Source organism: Tympanuchus pallidicinctus, unplaced genomic scaffold (genome assembly GCF_026119805.1).
Source record: "Tympanuchus pallidicinctus isolate F22 unplaced genomic scaffold, pur_lepc_1.0 scaffold3, whole genome shotgun sequence".
NCBI lineage: Eukaryota > Metazoa > Chordata > Aves > Galliformes > Phasianidae > Tympanuchus > Tympanuchus pallidicinctus.
This window is the reverse complement of record NW_026294747.1, coordinates 74,897,065-74,924,582: the sequence shown is the minus strand read 5'-3', so window position 1 is coordinate 74,924,582 and position 27,518 is coordinate 74,897,065. Positions and strand designations below refer to the sequence as shown.

General features: G+C 41.7%; 1 protein-coding gene across 2 annotated transcripts in view; it reads left to right on the top strand.

Annotated features, from left to right (window-relative positions):
- The window catches only part of APBB1IP (amyloid beta precursor protein binding family B member 1 interacting protein), a 58,804-nt gene extending 33,673 nt beyond the window's left edge, over window positions 1-25,131 (top strand). Inside the window, exons 9-14 of one of the 2 annotated variants that reach the window (XM_052694448.1) lie at window positions 1,219-1,362; window positions 4,118-4,228; window positions 16,024-16,122; window positions 17,057-17,174; window positions 20,201-20,301; window positions 24,040-25,131. In XM_052694448.1, the coding sequence (XP_052550408.1) occupies window positions 1,219-1,362; window positions 4,118-4,228; window positions 16,024-16,122; window positions 17,057-17,174; window positions 20,201-20,301; window positions 24,040-24,567 (1,101 nt within the window). In that variant the 3' untranslated portion in view covers window positions 24,568-25,131. Of the gene's footprint in view, window positions 1-1,218; window positions 1,363-4,117; window positions 4,229-16,023; window positions 16,123-17,056; window positions 17,175-20,200; window positions 20,302-23,203; window positions 23,917-24,039 lie in introns of those variants that run through there. The other variant, XM_052694449.1, reaches the window with a different exon arrangement.
- The last annotated feature ends 2,387 nt before the right edge of the window (window positions 25,132-27,518 follow it).

Genomic DNA, 27,518 nt, shown 5'->3' with positions numbered 1-27,518 from the left:
CACCAAAACTGCCACCAACTGTATTTGCCCTGTAACAACAGTGTTCAGCTCTTTGTGGGCAAAAGCATAGAGACAGGAAGTTCTGTGATACTCAGTAATAGCAGCTTTGTGTCTCAGGTTTAGTATTTGGCTTTTTCTTTACATCTGCTGTTTGCCACTAAAAATGCTTATTTTATCTTCTGTCAGAGAAATTAGTTTAGTGGAGAAATGTATTTGTTCGGTGTTTCTTTGAAAAGCAATGACACGATACCAACCAGTAAAAGCAATATTATACAACTACCAATAAAATAAACAACTGCACCACACCCTTGTGGCTTTCTATTAGTAAGGCTGATCAGTAGCAAACAATTATATTTTGCACTAAAAACAGATGTACTTCTCACTACCTCAAATCATGAGCTGTACTGCAAGAGAAGAAGAACCTCTGCAGTTTTTCAGGAAGTCTGTTTAGCCTGTTTAGCCTTTTGCCTTTCTTGCTAAGGTTTTTCTTCAACTGTATGCTTTGTGAGAAGGAAATTCAGAGTTATGTGAAAGTTACATGAAAGATTACCACAGTTTTACTGGTAAGCATTTTGGCTTAAGTAAAAATTCAGAAAAGATGCCTTTCTTGGCTGCCTGAGGATTCTCTTTTTTAAAATTAGTACACCAGGTGCCAACCAGCAGAAGTCCTGGTAAATTCTCTTAAGTGTGTTGACATTAAATATTGCCCAACAGTAGGTACCTCAAGCAAACAATGAAGTGTATTTCCTTAAACAGTGTAGTAAATTCTAGCATGTATTTATAAGTGAAAGTGATGATAGATGTTTTTTCCTAAGTGATTTCTGAAGATTCTCTTGGCAAGTATATTTCTCTACAGAATTTATGGAGAGAGCAATAGAGAAATAAAAACAGCATTACCAAGTGTTCTGTTTTATTGCATCCTCTAGGTGCATCTAAATGCTTTGTAGTTGTTTTTGTGTAACCCTTTGGAGAATAGAGGGTTTACACATCTTCTTTTCCAGTGTGAGCACCCCCAATCTGTACGGCTGAGTTATTGCTTGAGCTTGGAAAAGTTTCCCACCTAAGGTGTTTATCCCCCTGGTAACTGCATTCCCCATGTTAATATGTTCACTAACACAGGAAGTGTCTTTATTTTTCAAGAGAGCATTTTTCTACTGTTTATTATTAGGGTAATGCTTAAATCCATTTATTTTGTGTTATCTTATTCTTGTTGCACAGGAAAGCTTCTGTGGGGCATCTGTCATTGTGCCAGAGCTTGAAGGGGCACTTTATTTAAAAGAAGATGGAAAAAAGTCCTGGAAGAGGCGTTATTTTCTTCTGCGAGCTTCTGGAATTTATTATGTACCCAAAGGAAAAACCAAGGTCAGGAAGCCAAATAATCCTTTCAGCAATAAAACAATTAACAGAGGTGAAAGTGAAGAACTCCCAGGGTGGCATATAAGAGCACTGGTGCATCTGAGAGAGAACTCTTCTATTGTTTTGTTGTTTATATTTTTGTTTTATTTTTAAATTTGACTGCACCACTTGTGCAAATATTAGAATGTAGTCCCTGGTTCCTCTCACGTTTACCTCCTTCTGATTTCCATGGAGAGATAAAAGCATTAAAGAAATAACACTCCACCGGAAATCAGCAGGGGGAAGAAAAACAGTGCAGCATTCTTCAGCTGGTGTTATGCTGCCAAAGCACTTCACTGTTACATGAGTTCCCCATGGAAGAATATTTTAAAAATTCCGAACTAATTTCTTGTCACAAAAAAGTGGAGTCTGACTTTGTAGGCTACCGACTTCTTGTGCCAAAAAACAGCGTGAAGAAATGGCATGCATTTTTTTCCTACAGTGATCTTTACCTAGAGAATGTCGTGCTTTTTACAACTGTGCTTTAAGTTGAAGGAAGTAAGGCAGAAGCTTCCATCTGACAGAACTGATTTGCTGACATTAAGCATTGCCAAGTATTTAAAGTGTCTGAATTGCCAACACTGAAGAAGTGGGGGAGTCCTGAGCATACTGTGCTTGAGGGAGGCTGGCCTCTTTTTTCCACAGGATAAGATAGAATGGCAGCTTCTGGGTCTAGTAGGTTGTTTTTGCCTTTTTTTTTTTTTTTTTTTGTATTCTGAAAAACATTTCTGTTACCACCTGCAGCTCTGCTTATACTTAATATTTGGAAATTCTGATGCTGATGACAGAGTTTTACTATTACAATTTGTGCTGTAAAACTAAATTCTCCCATTTCATGACTAGATTAAAAGGAAAAAAACAAAAACAATTGATAGGTTGTAAAGAAAGTGCTGCTGCTCCAGTGACCTGTGCTTATAACCAAATCTCAGTGAAATACAGACCTAGATTACCTGGCTGCCTTCACATCAATTTATTGTGACTTTGTCTGACCCTGAGATAGCAGTTTTCTGTCCTCCAGTTTTCTTGCACACACACAACTTTCTATCAATTAGGACTTAGAATTCTATGTGAAAGTCACTTGAAGTAGACTGAGTGTAAGAACAGTCAAATGAAAAGTCCATTTGAGGTATTTCCTTGTAGCCTGCCTCCATCAATAGCCAGCAGCAGGTTGAGATGGTATAAAGAATGTTCATGCGACCTGTTGCAGTCATTCAGTTTGGGTAAAGTGTTTTTTCAGAATACAGAAGCAAACCCTTAATGGGCAATAATGTCTTCAGCTGGTGCAGCTGTTTTGAAATCCAACATGTAATCGCATTTTCACTTGTTATAATACTGAAAAGCAAAAAAATCTCTCATACCTTTCTTTGGCGCTTCACTTTAGCTATAAAATACCATACAAACCTTCAAAAATGCAGGAACAATTCCAGACACTTTAATACACATGTCTCCAGGCACCAGTCATCACTACCATTTTCGTTCCTTTTTTCACTGTTACCCTACCTATCCCATTCAAAATTGTGCTGCTAATGAGTATGGCCGCAAAACAGCAGAATCAAAACCGTAGATATAATTTTGAAATGTTTATGTTAGTTATGTTTTTTTGTCTGATCACGTTAACACTGGAGAAATACTAGCAGTAAGTGACTTTGTCCCTTGCATGAAAATAATGAATGCATTTGTGTTGGTCTTAATTGCCTAAAGGAAAGGAACAACTCCTTATTTATACTGTGTGGATTTGAGCATGTTTGCAAACTTGCAGTAATGGAAAATCATAAGTTTATACAGTCAGTGACAAAATCCCTGACATGAACTTTGGGAAAGAGAGGGAGAAGTCATGTCTACATACCATATGGAGTGTTTTCTCATTAAAAATCTTACTTGCAAACTCAGTTTTTAAATGCACTAGCATAAATAAACCCAACTCAAGGGCATATTGTAGTGAAACAGTAAAAATGAAAACAGCATAGAAGAACCATCACATGTGGAAGTATAACCCCATTCTTAGGGGTAGGGAGGGTTTGTATTTTCACAATTTCCTGATTTCTCAGTTTAACCAACAGTGACTGTATGACATGGCTATTTCTGCATTTCCACTCAAAGTATTGCAAAATGTATGCTTTTTATGCAGAATTCTGTACAGAAAAGTGTACCAGTAACAGAAACCTTGTTACTTAAGCAACATATTGTGCTGAACAGAACAATAACGATGCCAGGAAATTTGAGAAAATTCAAAGTAAAACAGGTGAAATCTGTTTTTATTTCCTAATGAGAGCTTACATTTGTTACATGTATCAAAGAGAGTCAAGCTCCCAAATCAGTTTAGAACCTCAAACCATCATTCTCCACTTGGAATTATAGGGGTGTGGTTGCAAGATCTGTGTGTATTTTACAAAAGTTAATTCTTACTATGGTCTTCTGTTTGTTTTGTGTTTTTTTTTCTTTAGCCATAAGCCAGAATCTCTACACAAAGCAATAATGTGTAGCAAAAGAAGAAAAACAGCAAAATGTTTTACTGTTATGTGTTATTCCCAATATGTGCTGACCTTCTTCCAAATGTCAGTTTAATAATGCACGCTCTTAAAATTAATCCTTCTCCAGTCAATTTTATGACAGTTAAAAAAAATAAAAAGCATCAGTGTTCATACACTTGAAAGTCCCTTAATGAGTATCATGTCAAAAGTTAATTTGTTCTAACAATGCCGTGCTTGGTTTTTATTTATAGACATCCCGGGATCTGATGTGCTTCATTCAGTTTGAGAATATGAACATTTATTATGGTTCTCAACACAAAGTGAAATATAAGGCACCTACAGATCACTGCTTTGTCTTAAAGGTAATGTACAAGAAAAATAAGTTCTGCAAAGGTCATACACAGATTACTGCAAATTCAGAAGTACTTAAGTTTCAAGCTCCAAGGAGCCTTACGAGATTAAAACAACCCCGTGATTTTGCAGAAGGTATTCTCTTCTTCATTTCATCCTCAATCAGCAACATGTCTTTACAGTCTTCTGAATTGTAGGGATTGGTAGTCTTGTGATGTGTGTCTACACTGTATCTGTAAACTTTTCTTCAGAACAAGACTGATTGTGCTTCCAGTGACTCCTCAGGTGACTGAGCACATGCAGACAAATGACTCACGAGGCAGTCGTATGGTGAGAAGACCGGCAGTTCCTAATGCTGACCTTATGACCACTTTTATGTCTACTTTTTATTTGCAGTGTAGTCATACCTGTTGAATAGGTTGTTGATGTGAAATCTTGGCTGAATAGACATCTTCGGTGGCATATTTTATTGCAAAGTTACTTGTAGCATCTAGGTGAAAGGCACTGTTCGTGCAGTCATGAATTTATTGCTGTTGAGGTAAGAATCACACAGCTGCCTCTCCTGATAGTAACACTGCAGATAGGCTGGGAATTCCCTGTTTGTTTCAGGAACAGAAAAGCCCATGTTTTTCACATAATTCAGGTGGCAGAAATGAAGCCTTGAGGCTGCAGTAGTTAGGGCTTGTTTTTGAGACAGAAGATAATATTGTTGGTTCTTCTCTGTTTAAGGGCCTGTGTTGCAAGTCAGATACTAAAAAACGCAGTATCTTGCTATCTCAGAAAGAAGGCACAGGAAGCATTCACATCATAAGTTGCTTAAAATACTACATTGCTGTCTGTAACTGCAAAGGTCATAAAACTGTAACATTTTTTTGGTTCAGCTTCAAAATATCTACTAGCCTAATTTACAGATAGTGAAGCAGAAGTGGTTTATAGACTCAGACTTGTTTTCCGTAGCACACATAACTAATCAACAGTGCTGGAAAGTTTTAATACTTAAGTTCTCTATAAAATGTATGGGGAAAAACAAGCAACATGCTTTGTCTTTCTTTGTAAAGTAGGGAGAGTCAGAAAAATTTAACTTGTAATGGAAAAAAAAAAAAAGCAACAGAAAAGAGGAGGTGATTTAAAAAAGAAGGGAAAATAGAATTTCAAAATCCTTGAGACCATATTTGTTTCTACCTATCTATCTATAATTTTGTTACAAGATTCAATCCAGAACAGATATCTGGTCAAAGGACTATCTGACTAAATTAATAATAGTTACTCACTTCTATTCATATGAGAATAGTAGCATGATTTTTGAGATGTACATAGCAATATGTTTAACTGTTCACAATGGGTGAGAAAACTTTCTGGATTTATTGCCATCTTTTGTGAAAAGAGGGATGTTATGAATAAGAACTTAAACAAAAAGTAAGTTACTGGGGTGAAATACTTGCTTAATTGGATGTGTGAAATTAGCACCTTACCCTCAGCATGAAATGTGAGGAACAAGATCAAGGGATCACTGGCGAGGTTTTTGTATAACAGGCTTGTAAATGTATGAAACATACCCAGCAAAAGTGTTTGCTCTGGTGCTTCTTAAGTGTGTTTGCAGTATACTAGAGTAAGCATCATATTGATGAGATCATTATATCCAAGCAATTATGTTATGCTGATTGTTCTTCATTTTAATTCCTGCAAGTCAGCATTTGGTAGATTCCTGACTGGATCAGTTTCAGACTTGGCTTCTACTAGACTTGTCTTGCAGTGACTTAAGTTGCTAAGGAAGTATAAGCAAGCTTTGGTATCTTCAAATCTTCTGTTATTTCAAAAGTGAAAGCGTCCCACCTGGAGTGGCTCTCTTAGAGTGATGAAATGGAGAGTTTCATATTTCTATGCTTTAAGTTCATTTTATACCATTTTGAAGACTTTCAACTGTGATGAGTTCTGTCATATCCTTCTCTTCACTTGGAGCTGAGGATATAATACAACTTGAGGTCTGTGGACTGAGGGAAAGAACAAAGTTAAATGTTGATCTCTCTGCTTGGTTGTTTGGCAATACAGAAGTATGTAGAAAAGGACGTAAAGCCATTTATTGCACTTAGTCACATTTTGTTTCTGTCTGTTTTCACATGGAAGTCTGCCAAAATATTTCCCTTGGAGGAAGAGGAGATACCTCTTCTGAGATGTCCAAGGAAAACAAACCATCATCCTTGCGACACTTCTCATCCTGTTGTATTTCAAGAATGAAGTTCTGAGTATGGAATACAATACTTGGGCATACTGGTGCAGTGAGCAATAGGGAAGAGATGTAATAGGTAAACATTTGCCTTCGTTTTGCTTCTAACCTGGTAATTCTGAAGGAATGTGCATGCTCAGCTCAATCTAATCCAGATAGAAATTCCTCCACAGCACAGTTGCAATGCTATCTCTTACAGATCTTCCATTCTCCAGAGTGTGTCTCAGGGCAGTGAGGTCTGCAGAGGTTCTCTTCCAGTTGCTTGTTTGTGTTGGCAGCAGCAGAAGATTATCTTTAAAGCAAGTGGAGGAAAGTCATTGGAAGGGCAGCAGCAACAGCCCATGCTAGCTATTCATTGAGGATGGCTGTGAATCAAAGGAGATATTCAAATTTTGGAAAATAGCTTAATCCATAGTCTTCAACATGCTGTAACATCGGTCAAAATGTTTTTGAATAGCAATGTACTACTGCATTTTACATAGGATTGTTGCTTACTGAGGATAATGAGTAGCTCTTTAGGAACCACTCTCAAAGCAGTGAGCAGTAATCAACCAAGTTAATACTTCTGCTGTATTTCAAACTTAATAAAAGAAACTGCCCAGCTTACACGAAAAAGCCCAGCTTATACTTTGTAGTTCAGGAGAAGTACAGGGACTTAGCAACTTCAGCAGTATATTGCTTCTGTGCTAGGTGGAAGGTTCTGGTGAATTTTAAACCTGACATAATCTCCCTGATTTGAGCACTGAGCTGTAAAGCTACTGTATTTATTTCTGACCCTACTGGTTAAGCTTATTTGCTTTCTTACTTAAAGAGGAGGAGAAATGCTGCTCTTTCGTTCAGAGGGCAGTAAATGAGAAGCGGTCATAAATGAGAATGGTCTGGGGTTGAATATGACCTCATGCTTGAAGGAAGCATCCCTTCTTTTTCTCTAGCCCCTATTTGAATGAGACCTCTTAACAAATAACTGATCTAAAACCAGTACCATTTGTACTTGCCTCCATAGATCCTGTTTCATATTATCAGGCAGAAAAGAAAGAATATTTCTTTTGACTAACTCCCAGCATTTGTCGTTTATATGTGTTTGTGGAGAGAAGAGTCCTCGAGATATTATGAGAATGAGCACAGCATTCCTGTCATTTTTGCAGTGCAAGGTATAATCAGAGTTTCTGGGAAAGAAGAGCACTGGAAATAATGTTAAACACAGCTAACACTAGTAGCTTGGTTTTGACTAGAATGATGAGATCTCCAGTGTCAGAGATGTCTGACACTGCCCTGAACTACGTGGGCTTTCTCCCCAGTGTCTCCATTTCTTTGAATACTTTGAATACACCTTGATCTTTATAAACAGGATATGAGCTTTTTCTCTAGTTTCTTTGTAGGCTAACAGTCAGGTGAGAGGTCTCATATATAGAGTGAACCTTTGGTTTTAGTGCCTGTCCCAGTTAACAATACACAACATGTGCCCATAGTCACAGAGCCTATGAGCAGGTAGCTCCCTATGTCCTGTTTACTCATTGGCTTGTTTTTAATCCAGCCCTCTAATTTTAACTTCAGTGGTTCATATTTGAGTTAATTAGCAGATGCCAGGTGGGGTGAGATGCTAGTGTAACAACAAGGAGATCATGCATATCATGGGCAGGTTGCTTTAATACTTAAAACAGAAACCAGTATAGATTTTGCAACCTCTGATGTTGTATCTAGACAAGGTATTTTGAACTAGCTCATATATGTGTTCTGGGCTGCAGATCTATTCTGTAGGTTGTTCATCTTACAAGCAAAGAAATGTGATGAATTCTGAGCATTCCTGGACTATTGTTTTGTGCTGTTATGCCAGCTGTACCTCAGACTTGAAATGCAGAACTTTTGCTTATTCCTTAACTATAAAGACACTAAGGAGATGATGGTGCAACAGAACCAATTCAAAAGCACACCATGTTGACCATCAGTAAAAGACAGGGCACTTTGCTGAACCTATATGGGTGGTTTTTTTTCAGAACCACTCAGGAGACAGCTGCAGCAACTGAACAAAGCAGCTGTTTCCTCCTGCCAGCTCCTTTGAGGCAGTGGAAAGCCCAGCTGGGAGCAACTGAAAAGCACAGCTGGCTCAGTGCTGTCAGAGAGAGGGGTCACCTTTGGCTTTTCCTGTGCAGCAAACCAGAACATATGCGGCTGGGTCCCCAGGATGAGAGCATGGCCTGGCATGGAGGCTGCAACGGACTTGGCTTTCAAGAATCATTAGGTGTTGGGGCAACTACAAAGCTTGAAAAACTGTGATGTTTCCCAGTAGCTACTTGGTCTGTACGGATTGTTCTACACTGATCCCCCAAAGTCCCATACATAGAAAAAACAAACCAAAAGACAAACCCCTCAGCACACTGAAAACAGTTTCTGAGCTTCCCTCATTCTCTACACGGCTGTCTGCAACCCTGCAGAGAGCACTAGACGCTGCTGGAGAGAAGCAGAGAGGGAAGAGAAACCTCCCTCCTTCGCAGAAAAAATAATCTGCCACGCTGTGCACAGCAGGAGTGCTAGTTGGAGCCATTTGGTTCTTCACAGTATCCTCTGCATTTACAAAAGCCAACTTTTATACATGGATTCCCAATAGGTCTTCGCTTTCACTGTCTACTATGTTATCTGGAGGATGCTGTGGAAATAGATAAGACCTTTTGGGATTGCTTTTGTATTTTGAAGTTGAAAGCCCTCAAAACCATGAAGGAAGGAGTCTGTTCATCTTCCTCCTAACAGCATCCATTGCACTGAGCAGAAATTCTAGCATAATCTCCATTTTGTGCAGCATGTGTATGTACACCAGTCCAGGAGCTGGTTTTGTCATACCATATTGAAAAATCTTTCAAAGACAAATAGCAAGGTAATCTATATGTAAATTTGCTGGTTTAGTCAGTCTGATGTGCCTGTGACAAAGAGTGAATTTAATTATAGTTTATTGGTGCTGGTTGTGCTTGAGTAATCTGGAGGTAATGGTGCATAATGCTGAATTAATCTAGGATGAAAAAAAATTGGTTTCCTGGGGATAAACTGAGACAAAGGCAAATCATTTTCTATTTCCACAGCTGGGTACATTTTTCCTGTGCAGTCTAAGGAGCTAAGTTTTCCTGGTGTCATTTGGAAGCTACTAACCTTTTTAAAAAATGAATATTTGACAGGATTTGGGAAGTGAATTTTCAAGAGGAACAGCTTCTGTTTGCAGCAGCAGTGTCATTCCAGCAGCTAATTTAGAATTTAGTCATTCCACTGCTGATTCCCTCCTCTCTCACACCCTGTAAGCTGCAGAGCAGACCGAGTCACGTGCATGATGCATTCAGCACAATGACAGTTAAGAAGGTAGAAGGTGAGCATTTTCAGAGTACACTACTCAGAGGCAGTAGTGTAGAACAAATGGCTAGCATGGAAGACAAGGATACAGAAATTTTTCTGTATGCGAAAGATTATGAAACTGTTACGTGAGTGAGAATGTTTAAGGTATTTCAGAGTAAAATTAATTGTTAGATAAACTAAAAAGAAAAGCAGAAATATTTATTACAGAACACTTTCAGATGTGCAGATTTCCAGTCCTAGTACACGTGAACAGTTCTGTAAGATAAATGCAAAAGTAGCAGCAAGAATGAGAATGGGGAAAGGACAGTGAAGAAAGGTTTATAATATATTTTGAAAATATGATTTGCTGTATAAAGCAATATTTTTGTTACAGGGCTATTAGACGTATTTTTAATGAACTAAAAATATTGCCTTAGTCATTAGAGAAATGGAGGTCAGAAGAATAGTTTCCTTACAGGAGAGAAGTTTTATTGATACAGTTCACATAGGTCTTCAAAAGCTAATTTAAACCTGCTCATCTTAGTGCAAGGAGTGCATAGCATCAGAATTAGGGCAAATTTAACAGCAGACAAATTTAACAGCAAATTTGAAGCACTCTGGAGTGGTTTTTGAAAGGTGCGGAGTATTAATTCTGCTTGCAGTCATTTGAGTTAGGAACAACTCAGCCTGGCTGAGAAGTTAAGGTAGCACAGGTTCATTGTCAGAAAAGAAGATATTAAAAAACATGGAGTGTTTGGAGAGCTGGCCTAACGCCAAGGCTTTTGATCCAAAACTAGTCACTGTTTTTATGCTTCTGGCTGCTGTTTCTGCCTCAAAGACTAAGCAATGATCCATATATTTTGGGTCAAAAAATCCAATGAGATGCCTGAATAACTTCAGTTTACTTTTCATCTTTAGTGTTGGAAGGTGAAACAAAAAAGAAAATTTTATCAGGACAATCTCTGATTTCATCCACACGTGACCTGACCACTTTTAGTCATTTGCTTTGGGATATACCCGTAGAAACCACATTTTTCAGTTCCCATTTCTTCAGGTTCTCAATATGTTCTTTTTTTTCCTAAAGCAAGGAATTTATATCTGAAAATGCAATATCTGAAATTGCAATCTGTGCACAATTTTTTTAAAATGTCTCTAGGAAATAAGCTTTTTGTATTCAAGTGCTTCTTTCTTTGTCCCTGGGCAGTGGATACTTGGAGACAGTGGGTGAGGGGAGAGCGCTAGATTCTGTTCCAAACCCATTCAGTTGCTTTCCTGGGAGGAACCTGGCACATCTTCTTGCAGCCTGACATTTGAGGTGCTCAGTCCTTATTAAGTGTCTGGACAAGCATCCAACACTTGTAAAAACTAGGCCAGACCTCTGCCTTTGTCTGTTTCTTTAGCTATGGAGTGCTGAAGATGCTGTTCATTCATCATTATTAAGAGCTTTGACATCAACAGAGAAAAAAATACCTTGGTGACTCTGTATTTCACCACATTATTTGTTGGACAATTTTTTTTTTTCCCATAGCTGAAATTTTGGAGTCTCTTTCTACGTGTACATTTCATTCATACTGTGACTTCTGGGATGATTACTTCTTAAACATTTGTCTTTTCTAATTTGCTGTGGTGCTGCATCTCTCAGAGGCAAAGGTGATAAACCTTTCCAGAGATGTTTTCACTTTGCTGTCAGACGATTTTAGTGACCTTTTCAGGACACAGTATGCACTGTGTAACAAGATTATTGATCTTTCTCTACGTGTGAAATATGTAAGTTGTGGTGTACTGAGGTTAGCATTACTTTGTCTGAAAATACAGTATTTCTCACATGGCTCAGCCATGATTGATAGTGCTGTGGCCTCTGTTATGCTCACATGGAGGTTATTACAGGGTCTGTGAAACTAGTTTTGCAACAATAGGAGCGTGTTGTGACCAGAGCTCCTTACCTCTGTGTGCTGTACTAAACAACTGTCCAGAAATGCAGGAGCTGTGAAAGGAGGAGGAAACTGGCTTATTTGGATCTTCACACCAGATTTTCATTTAGAGGTGTTCTTGTTCATTGAGTTGATTGCCATGAGTCAGCAATGTACTCATTTGTACTTTTTCTGTACTATCTGATAGATACTGTGGTGACCTGCAGATGCTGCAGCTGAGATTTGAGCTTGTAAAGGTCGGTGTCAGCAGCAGAGGCATCTGCCATTTTGTGCTGCCAGAGAAATTTCACTACCCAATTCTGCCCAAGCTAGCAGGATACTGTGGTGGTTGTGGTTGGCTGAAACACTGTACTTTCCAGTCCAAAGTTGCCTTTAGTATGGCTAAAAAATGAAGACAAATGCCTCCAGATGGGCCACTTTCTAATCAGCTTTTACAGGTGGCACCTTTCAGTATGAAGCTTGGCGCTGCTGTGTATGATCCCCTGGTCAGGCCTTGCTCACAGCAGCCTCTGCACTGCAGCATGCAACAGTTCTCCTTAGACCTGATCCAAAGCTGAGGAAAAAGAATGGGGATATTTCCTGTCAGCTTTAGCAGGCTATGAAGCCGCTACAGATTTGCGTTTCATATGTCATCTGTGAAGTTACATGTGCAAAAAGAGCTGGTGTTGATGTACCTGTTCTTCTGAGAAAGTGAGAGCCCTTACAGCCCTTAGCTAATCTTACAAATCATAGAATCATAGAATCACCGAGGTTGGAAAAGACCTAAAAGATCATCCAGTCCAACCGTTCCCAATTCCCAATAGCTCCCACTAAACCATGTCTCTCAACACAACATCCAGCCTTTCCTTGAAAGGAAAGCTAAGATGCAGACTGTCTGCAAGGCTTTGAAGTGTTTATCCCTCCTTGTGAGAGATGGATGTGAAGCAGCTTGCTAGTGTGGACCCTAAATACCAGCATGTACTTGGGACTGCATTTAATCACAGTTGCTGATTGGGGTAATTTGGAATAAGTCCCATAGTAGATGTCAGTAGTTAAGATGGATTGCACGGTGGAGGTGATAGCTAGTAAAGGGATAGGTTGGAAATAAATAGCTCTCATGTTGTCTAGTGCCAGACTTGTTAGCTTTGTCCACTGACAGTTCTTTCTCAGCTTCTCAAAGCAGCGATAATCCCACAGTTCCAAAATGTTCATAGACTCAGGAAGTTGTGAGGTGAGGAAGTTTGCTGATGGTGTTACATTACTCTGAATGTCAAGGAAAGGGCAGACCAAAGAATTCCGGAAGGACTATATGGGACGGAGGTTAAATAATGCAGCTTAAATAACACAGTCTAAATAATATAGACTAAGTATGCACAGTGATGTGTATGGAGACAAAGACCAAAGCAAACAGAGCTTCACTTATGGAATTTCTGGCTTTGTGCTGACTTGTGCCATTCAAAAGCATCATTTCAGTGTTCGGTTGCATTTAGGTAAGTAAAACAAATGTTAAGAATAATTAGGAGAGGCGTAGATGCTAAACAGAGCACATTGCCATCCCATAGTTTTCCCTCATCTGTGCAGTTCTGGGTCTCTAAATTCAATGAGAATGCAATACACATGGAGAAGAGTGAGCAAAGGAAGGGAATGCCTGACCTGAAGATTGAGCACCATGTAGGTTATCAGTCTGCAGACTGGAAAACAGACAACTTGCCAGCAGTATGGTGTACATCTCTTGCTCAGAAGTGGCACAGAGAAGTGTGGCTAGGGCTCAGCTATTTGGTGTCTCTTCCAAAGCATGAACAATAAATGAAGCTGGTTTGCATTAAGATTCAGAACAAAAGGAGAAGGTTCTTCATCAGGTGCACAGCAGATCTGGGAAAATTATTGCTGAAAGGTGTTGCGGATGCCTGAATTCCACCTGAGCTTGAGAAGAAGCTGAAGTAGTAGCTGGAGGGGAAATCCCTTAAATAATCTAAATACAAGGAAGCTACGTTCTGCTCAGAAAACCCCTTGTTGTGGAAATACTTGCAGCTAAGGATAGTCTGGAGTAGGATTATGGATATGTTCTTGTCTTGCTCTTCCTCTTTCCTCAGCATCCATTTGTGGCTGGTGTCAAACCAGGATACTGGGCTCGCAGACCTTTAATCTAACACTGTGGATGTTGTTGTGAATGGGGTTTAGGCAGGCTGCCCAGAGGAGAGGTATACTGCAGCCCTTCAGAGCTCCCCAGCTGCACATCCTTTGGCAGGTCTATGCAGCACCTTGACCTGGCTTGCCCTATGCCATATCCTCCTCTGCCATGTTTATATAGTGTGCACTTTCTTCCAAATATTTTTGCGTGTTGAAGTGTGGGTGTTTATTTTATTTATTTTTTTCTTTTAGTAAAAGCCTGTTGAAGATAGGTGTGGTGTTTGAAAATGTCAGGAGTCACATAGACCCATTGGATTTAGCTGTCAGGAAAAGGGAAAAGAAATCCTTGTCTTCTCAAATTTGAAAGCTTTGGGTGCCATCTACTGGACTTAATAGGACCTTGCACACTGGAGCAAAATTGCTGAGTACTGTTTAAAAGGTGCTGGAGGAGTTGAATTTACCCAGGATTGCAGTGTTTTGTTGGAATGCCCCGTTTCTCTGTTGGTGGTAATGTAACCTGCCTCCATGGGATGTCTGGTGCTGCACAGAGAAGTGCCTGCATACAGTTATTTTTTTGTGATTGTTCCTTGGGACACATCTGTTACTGCCAATCCCCTTGAGAGTAATATCTCTTTGTTTTACCTTCTTCACTTACCTCCCTGATGTATTCACTCTTGCTCCATGCAGTGATGACACAGGGCTTTGGCAGCAATGCTGTCCAGCTCTGTGGGCACGTATCACAGCCTCCCATGTCCTCATGCTGCATGTGAGGCCATACTGCATACTGTTGGGTTACATGGTAACATGGCTTCAGTTCCTTTTTTGAGTCATGTCAAGGCTGGTTCAGCACAAGGAAGGGAAGCCTGGTGTCTGCATTGCTGAGGCAGGAGCAGGGGCGTGTGGCTGAGGAGCAAAACCTCTGCGTTCAGCTCTGCTTTTGAACCCTGGTACCACCCAGCCATGGCCAGGGTTTGGCATCAGCCCTGGGGCCAGCCCTGCCACCAGCAGACATCTGCTAGTGGACGTGTGTCTGCTCCCTCTGTGCCACACTAGCACCTTGCCAGCCTGAGCTGGTGGCTGCTCTGCCTGTGCTGTGCTGGTCCCATGGGGCTAGAAGCTCTGCTCCTATCTGGGGTTTAATGATGTGTGTGTGGCAAGTTGTGGCCACTGGTTGGAAGGGACATATTGAGTGTTTTGACTGCAATGAATCCTCAGAGCATACTTTGCTGCAGTTTTGTGTATTTGCAAGATTTCACTAACTGTGCACTTACAATTTATGGCAATTTAAATAGAAACGAATGCAGAAAGGAGGGATAAGGAAGCCTCTTATCTCTTTATTTTCCTTGTATATCAAGAGATGGCAATCAAGAGATGGCAGTAGGACATCCCATTCATGCTATTGAAGACTTGCAGCCATCCCTGCTATAGCAGATGAAGCAAATTCCTTCCAAGTCCTAGAGAAGATGTTCAGTCTCAGGCAGGCAAACAGCATGGCATTTGGGGGGTCTATGAGTTGCAGCGATTCATCATAACGTATCACTGCTACACTGAGCAGTAAGGGGAAGAGAATCTACGTTCTGTTCTGAAAACTGTTCAGTTTTCTGATACAAACAAATGGAAATGGTTACTTCTGATAGTGTTGTATTAATAATCTTCTGCCTCAAGCATGTGGCATTTTGACAAAACTATCAGCAAACAGAGAGTAAAGCAGAATAAAAATGTGTAGGAAGTTCTGTCTAGGCCTAAAGTAGGGCAGTGAATTAGAAGGAAAGATCTGTTTCTGCTGAGAGGTTATGCTTATCCAAATTTAACATGCCCTGTGGGATCTAATTATGTTCAGTTTCTGTCTGGATGCTTTATGTATGACAAGCAGCAATGGAAAACATACTTTGTTCTGGTGTTTGTACACTGAGCACTAGACCTGGAACCATGGCACTTCTTCACTACATAGATTTCTTCACTATTAGATTTCTGTAGCCCTTATGCTCATGCTGCAGTACATTAAAGTTCTTTCGGTCAAGTGTTGCCAATGGTAATTTGTGTGTAGTTCATGATCACCATCTTTTTCATGTTTTCTTACTTGTTCTTTTTGCTGCTTCTTTTTCTTTCAAGTAATCTTCATGTTAACAGGATGCCTACAGGCAGCGTTTTCAGTGAGGTCACTGTGTAGTTTACACTGTGATGTGATGTTTGCATTTGTATCATGTTGTGAACTGATATCTTACAGCATCCCCAGATTCAAAAGGAGTCACAATATATCAAATACTTATGCTGTGATGATCGAGCCACCCTGCATCAGTGGGTAACAGGAATAAGAATTGCCAAGGTGAGATTAAAAGTATATTTACTTAAATATATTTTCTGTGAAATCCTGTGTCCTGTTACCATCTCAATTGGAGATACTGTGACAAGAGTGGACGTGTGTGTGTTCATGCTGATTGTACCATAGGAAGAAAGGGCAGAAGGGCATTACCAGCATGGCTTTGCTGAATGTTCCTGTATTCCAGCTATCAGTGTGTGAATTCCGCAGCTACAAAGTTCCTACTCATAAAACTCACTCCAGTCATCTGGTATATAATGCCATGGATCAAGTTGTGTGAATTCTGTTCAGTCCAGCTGTGACGTATTTCAGACACTTCTACCCAAATTGATGGCCCCCCTCGCTTCTTAAAGATCCTAACCCACAGCCAGTTTTGTTTCACACAAAACATTAAGGAAGATGGATTTATACGAAGCCCAGTGTAGTGGCCATATCTGAACATACTGACCTGCTGTTTTGGGTTGTGTATTGTTTTCTGCCAGTTCTGCTGCTGGGTGACATTTAACAAAGTGGGATGGACATAAAATTATTTTGTGTTACACAGCACAGACTTTGATCCATGATTCAGCACTCCAAGTCTCCAGTCTGGAAATGTAACACTTGAAAAGCACTGGAAAGAGATAATCTATTGAGCGTGGTTGGATTTAAAGCCAAATTTCGAGATGTTTACAGATAGTGAAATGCAAAAAAAAAGAGAATGATATCAGTATGACTGCATTTGATCATAGTGATGGGGATTCCTGTTTTATTGTGATGTTAGGGAGATGCTTTCCGCATGGTCCTGTACAGAAATAGGGGCTCCACTTGCTGAAAGGTGCTTTTTAGCAAAACTAAGCAAGGAGGTAGTGGAGTTAGAAAAGCTGTCAAAAAGCAAAATGAATGGTTGACTTATTTCAAGCCTAATGCCGTGCTTGTTTGTATTGTTTTGATTGTTTTGTAGTATGGCAAGACATTATATGATAATTACAAATGTGCAGTGAAGAAAGCTGGCTTGTCTTCTCGGTGGACAAATCAGGGGACGGTGGAACCAGCTGCCCCCACAGGATCCTTATCAGCAGGTACCATGCTTTCAGAGCAGTGGAAATCGCATTTACTGCTCTCTTAATTATCAGCATTGGACATAATCTTTGTTCAGAAAATTGTCCATGGATTCAGCAAGATAATACCTAGTTCTAGACAGCTCATTGTAGCTCTGACCTATAACCAGCTAGCTGCAGAGCCCTCATTTTGAAATTACAATTGGAAGAATACAGACAGCCCAGTAAAGGTCAATTTAAATCTGTACAATTTAATTAGGTATTTTTCTTTTTGCAGCTTTTCCTTCAGTGAGTAAAAGGTGTGAGAGGGCTGTTCTGAGAACTGTCATTTCAGAAAGGGACTGTCAGGGTGAACCCTTCTTTTTCTTAGCCTTTTGCTCATTTGCCTGATAACAGACTGGGTGTGAAGAAGAGGAGACAAAGGAGGAAAGCACTGTGTTATTCTCTACCTTTACTTTTCTAGTAGCTTCATCAGTTTACTGTTACCCATTGTATTATTGCACAGATGAAACAGTGCATGGTACTAGCTGTAACTTGCATTGATGTTTTAATGATTGCTTTTTTGGAAGGATGTGCTGGTGGAGTACCTGCGTCCATAAAGACAGTCAAAGTCAAAATCAGTGTTGGGCACTACTTATGCCACTAGTTATCTGGTGTCTAATGTGTGCTACTATAGATCAAAACCCTATGAACACCTCTCAAAGGCCTCAGTTTGCCTTTTCTCAGTACATGGAAGAAGTACATTTGCTTTGGAGTCAAATCAGGCTAATAAATGCCCACTTGTGGTAGAAAGAGTTAGTGACAGACTGTTAGCCACGCATGGGTGCTGCAGTGAGAATGGGTGGGACAGAATCTTGGAGCACATTGTGTTCTGGTGTTGATGGCAGAAGAGAGGTGGCCAGCCAGAGGAGCTTCATGCTGGTGCTGTGGTCATGCTGGATAGGGACAGGATCAAGGTCTAGTATTGTTCATGCGTATTTGTATAAATTGAGATCTTGACTAGAATCCAGGAAAATGACGTGTGGCCATAAAATATACTGCTAATCTCAACTAATGGATCCCATTAGGTAGTTAAGCAGCCTGGAAAGATCTTAGCCATGTATGTTGTCTCTATGAAAATGTCTTTGAAGGATCATTAACATTCTAATGGAGGCAAATAAGTGTGATTCTTGCTGTCTTACAGTTGTCATTACTGCTTTTTTATGAAACCTGATTCCCAACTATCATGTTATAACCTTAACTGTCTGACTGTGAGCAGTTGTTGGCTCCTGTTTAAGAAATGGAGTTTTCTAGTATGCTGTGTTTGCCAGGTAAGGCACTACACCTTGCAGTGTCTAATGTGGAGCTCTATTTGCCTCATTGCACTGAGTTAAATTTCAGTATCTCGGAAGGCAAAAGTGTCTTTGAGCAGCGTGGAACCCAACCTCCTGCTCTGCTACAGGCAACAGAAGAACTGCAGAGCGATGATATTTCGCTCTGCTTGAGAGCCTGCCCTCTGAATCCAGGGATGAGCATCTCCTTCTGCTGAGCACTTACAGCCACAAGATTGATTTCACCTCGCTATTTAACTTCCCTGCCAGTCCTTCAGCAAACCGAGACTGCAGTCGGCATGATCTAAATGGTACTTAGGATTAAATATGCAGGATGGCATGTAGGCACAGGCATGAAACACAAGGACTTCAGACCTGTTGTCCCCTGAAGCCAATATAACCCTAGTAAATTGAATACAATGCAGAGTTTGTCTTACTTTTTTGTCAATTGTGTGGTTTGCAAGCATGGCAATGAAAATAATTTATTGTATTTCCTATCATAGTCACAGAACCTCTTTGCTAATCAGAAAACTACATGTTAATATTAAAACTGCTTGTACTTATACTGCAGACAGTTAAGGGTTCATTTGTGTCCAGAAATCACAAGAGTGGAACTTTACTGGACCTCAGAACTGTAAATTATGATGGAGTTTAAAGCAGTCATTAAGATTAGCAAATGTGCATATGTAGACACCAAACACTATCTACTACTTTGATATGTTCGGCTTCCATATAGCCCAGACTAAACTGGAGAGTTTATTTAATCCTCATCAGACTATACAGAGGCTGGGGAATTTCTTCCTTAATTAAAACCACAATTTTTATGTTTTTTCACATTCAGTTACACCATCTGACAAGGGTCAGATGTTTATATACAAGCCATTTGTTTATATCCTTTATAAACACATTAATAGTATGCATAAGTTTTGCAGAGCTTTAGTTTAGCAAGCTTCCAGAATTTTGCTAATCTGAGAATTCAGTGAGGTTCACAAACGTTCCATGATTCCAGATGGGACGAAAGGCTCAGACCTGTTAGCTCATTTAGGAAAGAAAATAGATCAGCCCATCTGTAGTACTTCAACTCCTCAGAAGTCGTAACTCTTACTGATAGGAAACGATGGCACTTTTAGTCTCTAATCTAAAGGGGAAAACGTGATAAAAAACAAAATGTAGTTAATAGTACAGCACACACCACAGATTTCAAAGTGCTCTTCTGAAATAGATAGATATTTAAACAGCTGAAGGCTGGAGAGTGGCTTTAGCTATGCCTGTTTGATTTCTATGTAGCTTCTCTTCCAAAGCCAGCTCCCCTGCTCTACTTCTGTGTCAGCCCAGGCTATCCTCCTCTGAAATCACCATGCACAGTAGTCAAAAGGAAAGGATCTCCATTTGTAGTTATGCACCATGGTAATTTTTGCCACGTCTCCATAGTTCCTCTACTTGTTTTTCCTATAGGTTTATCAGCTACAATCATGGAGACATGTGGACAGGTAAAGCTAATATCTGTGATGTTTATTTTCCTAAGGAAATGAGTTGAGTATGAAAAGTTGCAAAACAAGCCTGAAGTAGAAAAGACATCCTCATGGATTTTACTGAATTACTTAACACCTGTAATAAGTGGTTCCTTTGTGAAGTTGTAAAGGCTTTTAATAACCTTTTTCTTAGTTTGTTATCCACTGATTGTGGGTAGTACCACAACAGTGTAACCTTTCCCCTCCCTCCTCCATTTTGTCACAGGAGCTGTTCAGGCAAATGGACAGATTCCCCGGGTCATTCTTCCCTCCAGTGCGGAAATTGCAGCAGAGACTCAGAAGAAAGTGGATCCACCAGAGGCTCAGGTGAGCAGTTATGAGCAGTGCACTACTTGTGTGTCACCTATGAACCAGTTCTCCAAGTCCGGTTTTCTCTACCCAATGTCTTCCCTTCTCAAAGTACCTATGTGCAGTTGTGACAAGGATTTGATTTTGAGCAGGGCAGCTGGCTCCTCCTTGTGCTTTACACCCTGCAAACAGTGCCCTTTGCACAAAAGCCAAGGAGCCATCAGCTGGAAATGAGGGACAGCCATCTGCCACTTTCATTCTGCAGAACAAAGCTGCGAGTTCATACAACAGGAATAGGAATGTGCCTGCTAGGATGGCCTCAGGGAGTCCGCACAGCTGAGGATGTGCATGTTAAAAAAGAGAAAAGCTGATGTGTGAAGAAGGGAGGTGGTGTCGATCTGCCTGAGGGTAGGGCGGCCCTTCAGAGGGATTTAGACAGGCTGAACCGCTGGGCTGAGGTGAATGGGATGAGGTTCAACAAGGCCAAGTGCTGGGTCCTGCACTTTGGGCACAACAACCCCATGCAGCGTTACAGGCTTGGGGATGAGTGGCTGGATGAGTGTGAAGAAGAGAAGGACCTGGGGGTGTTGGTTGATGCTCGGCTGAACATGAGCCGACGGTGTGCCCAGGTGGCCAAGAGGGCCAACTGCATCCTGGCCTGCATTAGAAATGGTGTGGCCAGCAGGAGCAGGGAGGTGATCATCCCCCTCTACTCAGCACTGGTGAGGCCGCGCCTCAAGCTGTGTTCAGTTTTGGGCCCCTCACTACAAGAAAGACATTGAGGCCCTGGAATGTGTCCAGAGAAGGGCAACGAAACTGGTGAGGGGTCTGGAGCACAGGGCTGATGAGGAGCGGCTGAGGGAGCTGGGATTGTTCAGTGTGGAGAAGAGGAGGCTCAGGGGAGACCTCACTGCACTCTACAACTCCTGAAGGGAGGCTGTGGTGAAGAGGGATCTGGCCTCTTCTCCCAGGCAACGAGCAGGACACGGGGTAATGGCTGCAAGTTGTATCAGAGGAGGTTTAGGTTGGACATAAGGAAGAACTTTTTCTCTCAGAGTGGTCAGGCACTGGAATGGCTGCCCAGGGAGGTGGTGGAGTCGCCGTCCCTGGCGGTGTTCAAGAGGCGTCTGGATGACGTGCTGTGTGATGTGGTTTAGTGCTGGTGGAGGCAATGGTGATGAGGAGGCGGTTGGACTGGATGATCTTGTAGGTCGTTTCCAACCTTGTGAGTCTATGATTCTAAGTAAGGGAAAACATGTTTTCAGCAAACCCTAACAGCATTCTTTTGTTAAGTTCCAGATTTTACATGCTTGCTCCATTTCTGTCTGTAAAAAATATCAGCAGAATAGAGCATGAGGATTTCAAAAGTATTTATGTGTCACACAGAAAAATGCCATTTGTTTGATGGAAGGTTATCAGTGATATCCTTACATCATGCATTAAGTGCATAGGACGTGTGGAACTCAATTCCTAGAATTTTTGCCTCCTCCTCTGTGTGTCATATACTTCTTCTTTCTGTCTGACTTCCTCCTTTCAAAAGATCTGTTTCTCTGCTCTGAACCTTACTTCCTCTGAAATAGATTGTGTTCTCAGAACTCAGCCAGTGGTTCCCTCCTCCTCCTCAGTGTCTTGTTTACTTCCTTCTTTTTAACGAATGAGTGAGAGCAAGAGAAGGCAAGCTTGTTAATGCCAAAATTAGGACTGCTGACTGCTGGGCAGTAGAGTGCTTTTCACTTGCAAAAACTCATAGCTTCTATAAACCTGGGATTGGAGGGTTCATTTGAAATCTTTAAGGGTAGACTGAGCTGGAGCTGGAGCTCTAAGCTTGCTGGATTTAAACTAGTAAATCAGCATAACTAGAAGTGAATGGCTTGAGCAGTACGCCCCAGAGAACCTCATGAGGTTCAGCATATCCAACTGCAAGGTGTTGTACCTGGGTCATGGCAACCCCTACTATCAGTACAAGCAGGGGGAGATAAGGATGGAGCACAAGTCTGCTGAAAAGGACCCGGGCTGGATGGCAAGCTGGACATGAGCCAGCAGTGTGCTCTCACAGCCCAGAAAGCCAACTGTACCCTGGGTTGCATCAAAAGAAGCCTGGCCAGCAGGGTGAGGGAGGTGATCTTGCCCATCCACTCTGTGCTGGTGAGGCTCATCTGAAGTACTGTGTCCAGATATGCATTCCTCAGTACAGGAGAGATACAGACCTGTTGAGGTGCATCCAGAGGGATGGAACAACTCTTCTATGAGGACAGGCTGAGAGAGCTGGGGCTGTGCAGCCTGAAGAAGAGAAGGCTCAGTATCTACAAGGGAGCTGTAATAAAGGAGACAGACTCTTTAGCAAGGTCTGCTGTGATAGGACAAGGAGAAATGGTTTCAAACTAAGAATATATAAGTAAGCTTTTTACAGTAAGGATGATAAGGCACAGGATGCCCAGAGAGATGGTGGGTGCCCCGTCTATGGAGGCACTCAAAGTCAGGTGGACAGGGCTGTGAGCACCTGATCAAGTGCAGATGTCCCTGTTCATCCAGGGGTGCAGGGCGAGATGACCTTTAGGAGTCTCTTCCAACTCAAACAATCTGTGATTCTATGAATGTGGTGGAAAGCTTATGTTTCCAGGGAAGCACACTTCTCCCCAGGTTTACAAGAGTAAACAGCATGTTTGTATAGTAACTGTCAACAGCTACTGACTGCCACCTAAAAAAATCAGAGAGAAAATTATGTTCAGATATTGCCAATTATTTATATATTATTTATATTGCCAAGGCTTTATTTATCTTCAGTGTTAACTAGCAAACACAATTTAAAAGAAAATCTACATCATAATTTGCCAAAACAAACATAACCATAACAAACAGCTATTCTGTTTTTTCCTTACTTGTGTGATGAATGGTTTGATTCATTTTTTACTTTAAAAAGTTATTGGAGCATTTGACCTTGTGAACACGGCTGGAACCCAGTGGCCTCAGGGACAATTTGGCTGCTTTTGGAAGGAGAGTGTGAGTGTTTTGCCCAGCCCTTCCCAGCCCCTTGCCTGCTCCCCACTGGAGTCCTTCACTATAGCCATGCACAGAGCTGATGCAGGCAGCTTTCACAAGCACTCTGCAGCACTCTCTCCTGCACAGAGGCGCAGTGCTCTGCAGGTGGGTGCCTGTCACACCGTGCTCGCAGTGATGGGCACTGTGAATCTGGACACAGGAACCTTGAAATCCCAGGTATGTCCACCTTCCTCCCCTTCCATTCCTGTTGTGTGCAATGAGTTTGGTACAGAGAGGTGGCTTCAAGTTTTTAACTTTATCCAGAGACTCCACAGTCACAGTTAGAACAGGAAAAGGTAGTGCAGTGGTGACAAGAAATAAAGCTGTATCTGCTTTTTATGTCCTCAAATCTTGTTTGGTATTCCCCAGGATGTAAAAAAAAAAAAAAACCACCACAGACTTTTCTTTAAGGTTTTCATGTTCTCAGAGAAGGAACAGCTGTGGGGAACGTTGAAAAAGTATTTTTATATGTCTCACTAACTGCAATTCTTTCAAAATTTAAAAGTACTAATTTTCTGAGGACAACATTCAAAGAAACACAGTGAGTGCTGCCCTAAACATGGAGGTTTCCACTGCCAGAGCTCTGTGGGCAACTCCCCAAAGGGGAACAAAACACGATTTGCATTCCTCAGGCAAAATGTGCCTCCTTTCCCTGTCTGGGCAGTGCCATTAGTTTACACACCCACTGACTTTGTTCTTTTATTCCTTCTGCTTAAGGCAAATGACATCAATGCACCTGGCCTGGCACCGCCAGCACTGAGGCACAAACAGCTGAATAAGAGGAACTCGCTGCAGCCTCCTCCTCCACCTGAACGGCGGTCATCGGCTGTTAGTGCTTCACCAGTCCTACCCTCCAAAGTGAAACGGGACAGCGGTATTTTCCTAACAGACCCAGAAAGCTTTCCGGCACCACCGCCTTCCCTGATGCTCAATTTGCCACCACCGCCAGCACCAGCTGACCTCTGTGAACCTCCTCCTGATTTTGTGCCTCCGCCGCCACCCCCATCCATCAGCAGCAGCAATGCAGACCTGCCGCCACCCCCTCCGCCTCCACCCGTCTCCAATAAGCCTCCAGCTCTGACAAAGAAACCCGTGCTGCTTCCCCCACAAAGGCAAGGGAACGCGGTACAAGACGGAGAGCCGAGAGCAGCTGGGCCGCCTCAGATCGGGGGTGGAGGCAGGCAAGCAGATTTCATGTCTGACCTAATGAAAGCTCTTGAGAAGAAAAGGGGCGGCAGCTCCTGATGTGAGGACAGGTGAACTTTAAGCCAGAGCTGCTGTTGCGTCGCCGAAGGTCGTGCTGGATCAGGCCCTACCACCAAAGGAATTTTCTGAGAGTTCCCCCTGGGGGCTCCAAGAAGTGAGGAGGTGCCCTCTGCCCCCCACTTTCCCCCACAACCTGCTCCTTCCTCACCCCACACACCCTAATGACCCCCCAGCAGCAGGATGTCAGAAATTGGCTGCAGCCTCTTTATACTCCATGGTGTGGTGGAGCAGCACTCAGTGCTGGCCAGTTCAGCATACTTCTGTGGCTCCTCTTCTGTAGAATTAGAACCAAAGGAAACCACACAACAGCAGTCTTGTGCCTAAGAAGTGGGATCGTCCCTTTTAACGGATTTCCCCTTAAGGGTTCTCTTTTAGAAAACCCCGCACTATTTTATTTTCACAATCAAAAGACACCCTCCCCCCTCCTTTCTTTCCCCCAAAAGCAGCCTGTCTTAAAAAAAGATTTTTTTCCCTCCCCTGTTCCTGCCTTTAAATCTCATTTATTTGATTAATTTTCAATAAAGAAAAATTCTTACCTCAAAACATTGCATCCCCCCAGTAGCAAGGTTGTCATCTCTTCGTTAACATTTGTCTTCAAAGTGTACCTAAGAGTAGTCTGTCTTCATAAAGACTTTATCTCATACCTGAGATGAATACATCTCTTCCTACTTTTTTCCCCTTTGTTCTCCACTTTAATTCTCTATTGTTCATTTAGATAGCAGTCACTCTTAGCGCTTAAATAAAAATAGCTTCTGTTTTGTAACTGCAGCGTCGCAGTTAATTACCTGGATTTGATTCCTTGCAGGGAGTTTTTGCCTCTCCCTTTTTGGTCCCCTACTTTTGTTTCTCCCAGTCTGTCTCATGCACAGAGCTGGATGTGTTCCTGCACAGACGGGTGGATTGGGTACAGACTGCCAGGGCACCATGTTGGGGATACATGAGCAGTTTAAACAGGGCTCACCCACCCACCGACTAAAAGGAGGAGGATTAAAATTAAGGGTTAAAATAACAATATAGGATCCATATCTCTCATTTGTTTTCCATATCTAACTGGTATGAACATTCTGCAGAACCACTAGATGCAGAGGGGCTGGGGGTTTTGTGCCCAGTTATTGAGAGTACAGAGGTTTGATTCAGACAGGAGAACAGCTGTCTGCTATCCAACCACTTTTAAACCAAATGAATTTTCTCTTATGAAAAATATACTCAGTGTCAACTTAAACCATGGCTGCACAAAAAGCCACTTTCCCTGTTGACAGAGCACTGAGATTTTCACACAGCTTTCCCAGCATTCACTCTTCTCCCAAGAACACTCAGCCTCCTGCCCCATTTCCTCCTTTTTCTTTTGCTTCAGCACAATAAACTCAATTTTATACATTTCACATTCTCCGTCAATCATAACCCACATCTTAACACTTCACAAGGAAAACCAGTTGAGCTGTCTTCAAAACAAGAAGAATGAAAGCCTACACAAAACTCCAGAGATCGATGTCTGCATGTGAGGCTCACCGCTGCTCAATCTCCTGGCAGCCCTCTGGTGTGGAAAGGACAGCACAAACACCTCAGCCAGCCTCAGTACTGCTACTGCCCATCTGCTTCTGCATCACTGTCATGTTTACATAATGTGAAGCAAGAGGCAGCTCCAGAGCATCAGGCAAAAGCCAATGTAAGAATTTCAGGAAGTATGTCAGGAAACCCAGTATTAACACTTACACTGTAATCATTAACCACCATGAATTAAAACCCAGATATAGAAAGTCAGGTGGTACAAAATTCTGAGCAAGATGTGGGCTCACTTCTCTGTGGTAGCGTTGAGATAATTTCATGTGTTGTTCAAGTGTTCTTTTTCATGCACTTTGAGAACAAATAGAAACTTAAGATGATCATGTGGCACAAGTCTCAATCGGAGAATGACAGAACGGTTGGGCTGGACAGGACCTTACAGCCCATCCGGTTTCACCTCCTGCCATGGGCAGGGCTGATCCCCAGCAGATGCTGCTGCCCAGTGCCCCATCCAACCTGGAGCTCTTCCAGGGATGTGACACCCACAGCTCCTCTGAGCAGCAGCGCCAGTGCCTTACTGCCCTCTCAGTGAAAAAGTACCAAACTCTTATTTACGAGTTACCATTAACAGCCTCATACTAACTGGGAAACGTGCATTCTCTTTGAGAGAGACAAGAAGAGCAGAAGAGATTCAGTATAGTTAGGACTTACAAATTGTCATGGTCTTGCAAAATACCCTATGGCAGCGTGATTACCTGCAACAGTCAGGTGATTTTTATGAAAGCAGAACAGTCAAGGTACCATTTCACTGGTATTTTCAATTTCAAATTCCTTTCATTTCATTTTCAAATTCCTGTAGAACAGCTATCAGCAGCAGTGTTCCCTCCGGCTGTGAATGCCACCAGCTGCAGCAGGGCTCCTACAGGAGCTCCCACCAGCCCACTGCTCTTAGCTGGGGTAGTGCTGCCTCAAATGCTCATCCCAGCTGTTGCAGAAGAGCACTTACTGCTTGCAAAAGGAGTTAACTCAGGCTGAGCAACCATATAGCCAAGGAAAAAACATCCCAAATAACTGTGTTGACTGTACTTAAGAAGCAAACACATTCGTATGTTTTTTTTTAGCCAGTGGAATATTTCTAATAATATATTTTTCCCTGGCTAATTATATTTGTATAGAAACAGATTTATGAATTGCTAATCATAGCACAGCCTTCATTTCAGATGCAAGCAGCAGTGAGGACAGTTGGATCTTCTAAAACAATCCATTTTGGAACTGGGAAGAGCTCAGATAGCATCAAGAAGTAAAAAAGCCCCAGATAAGCGAATTTTGCTATAAGCTTTGTAGTATTACACTGCACCTGATTGCTTATATATTAATTTTGTTTTAATTTATACACTTAGTTTCATGATCTGGAATTGCAATGTCAG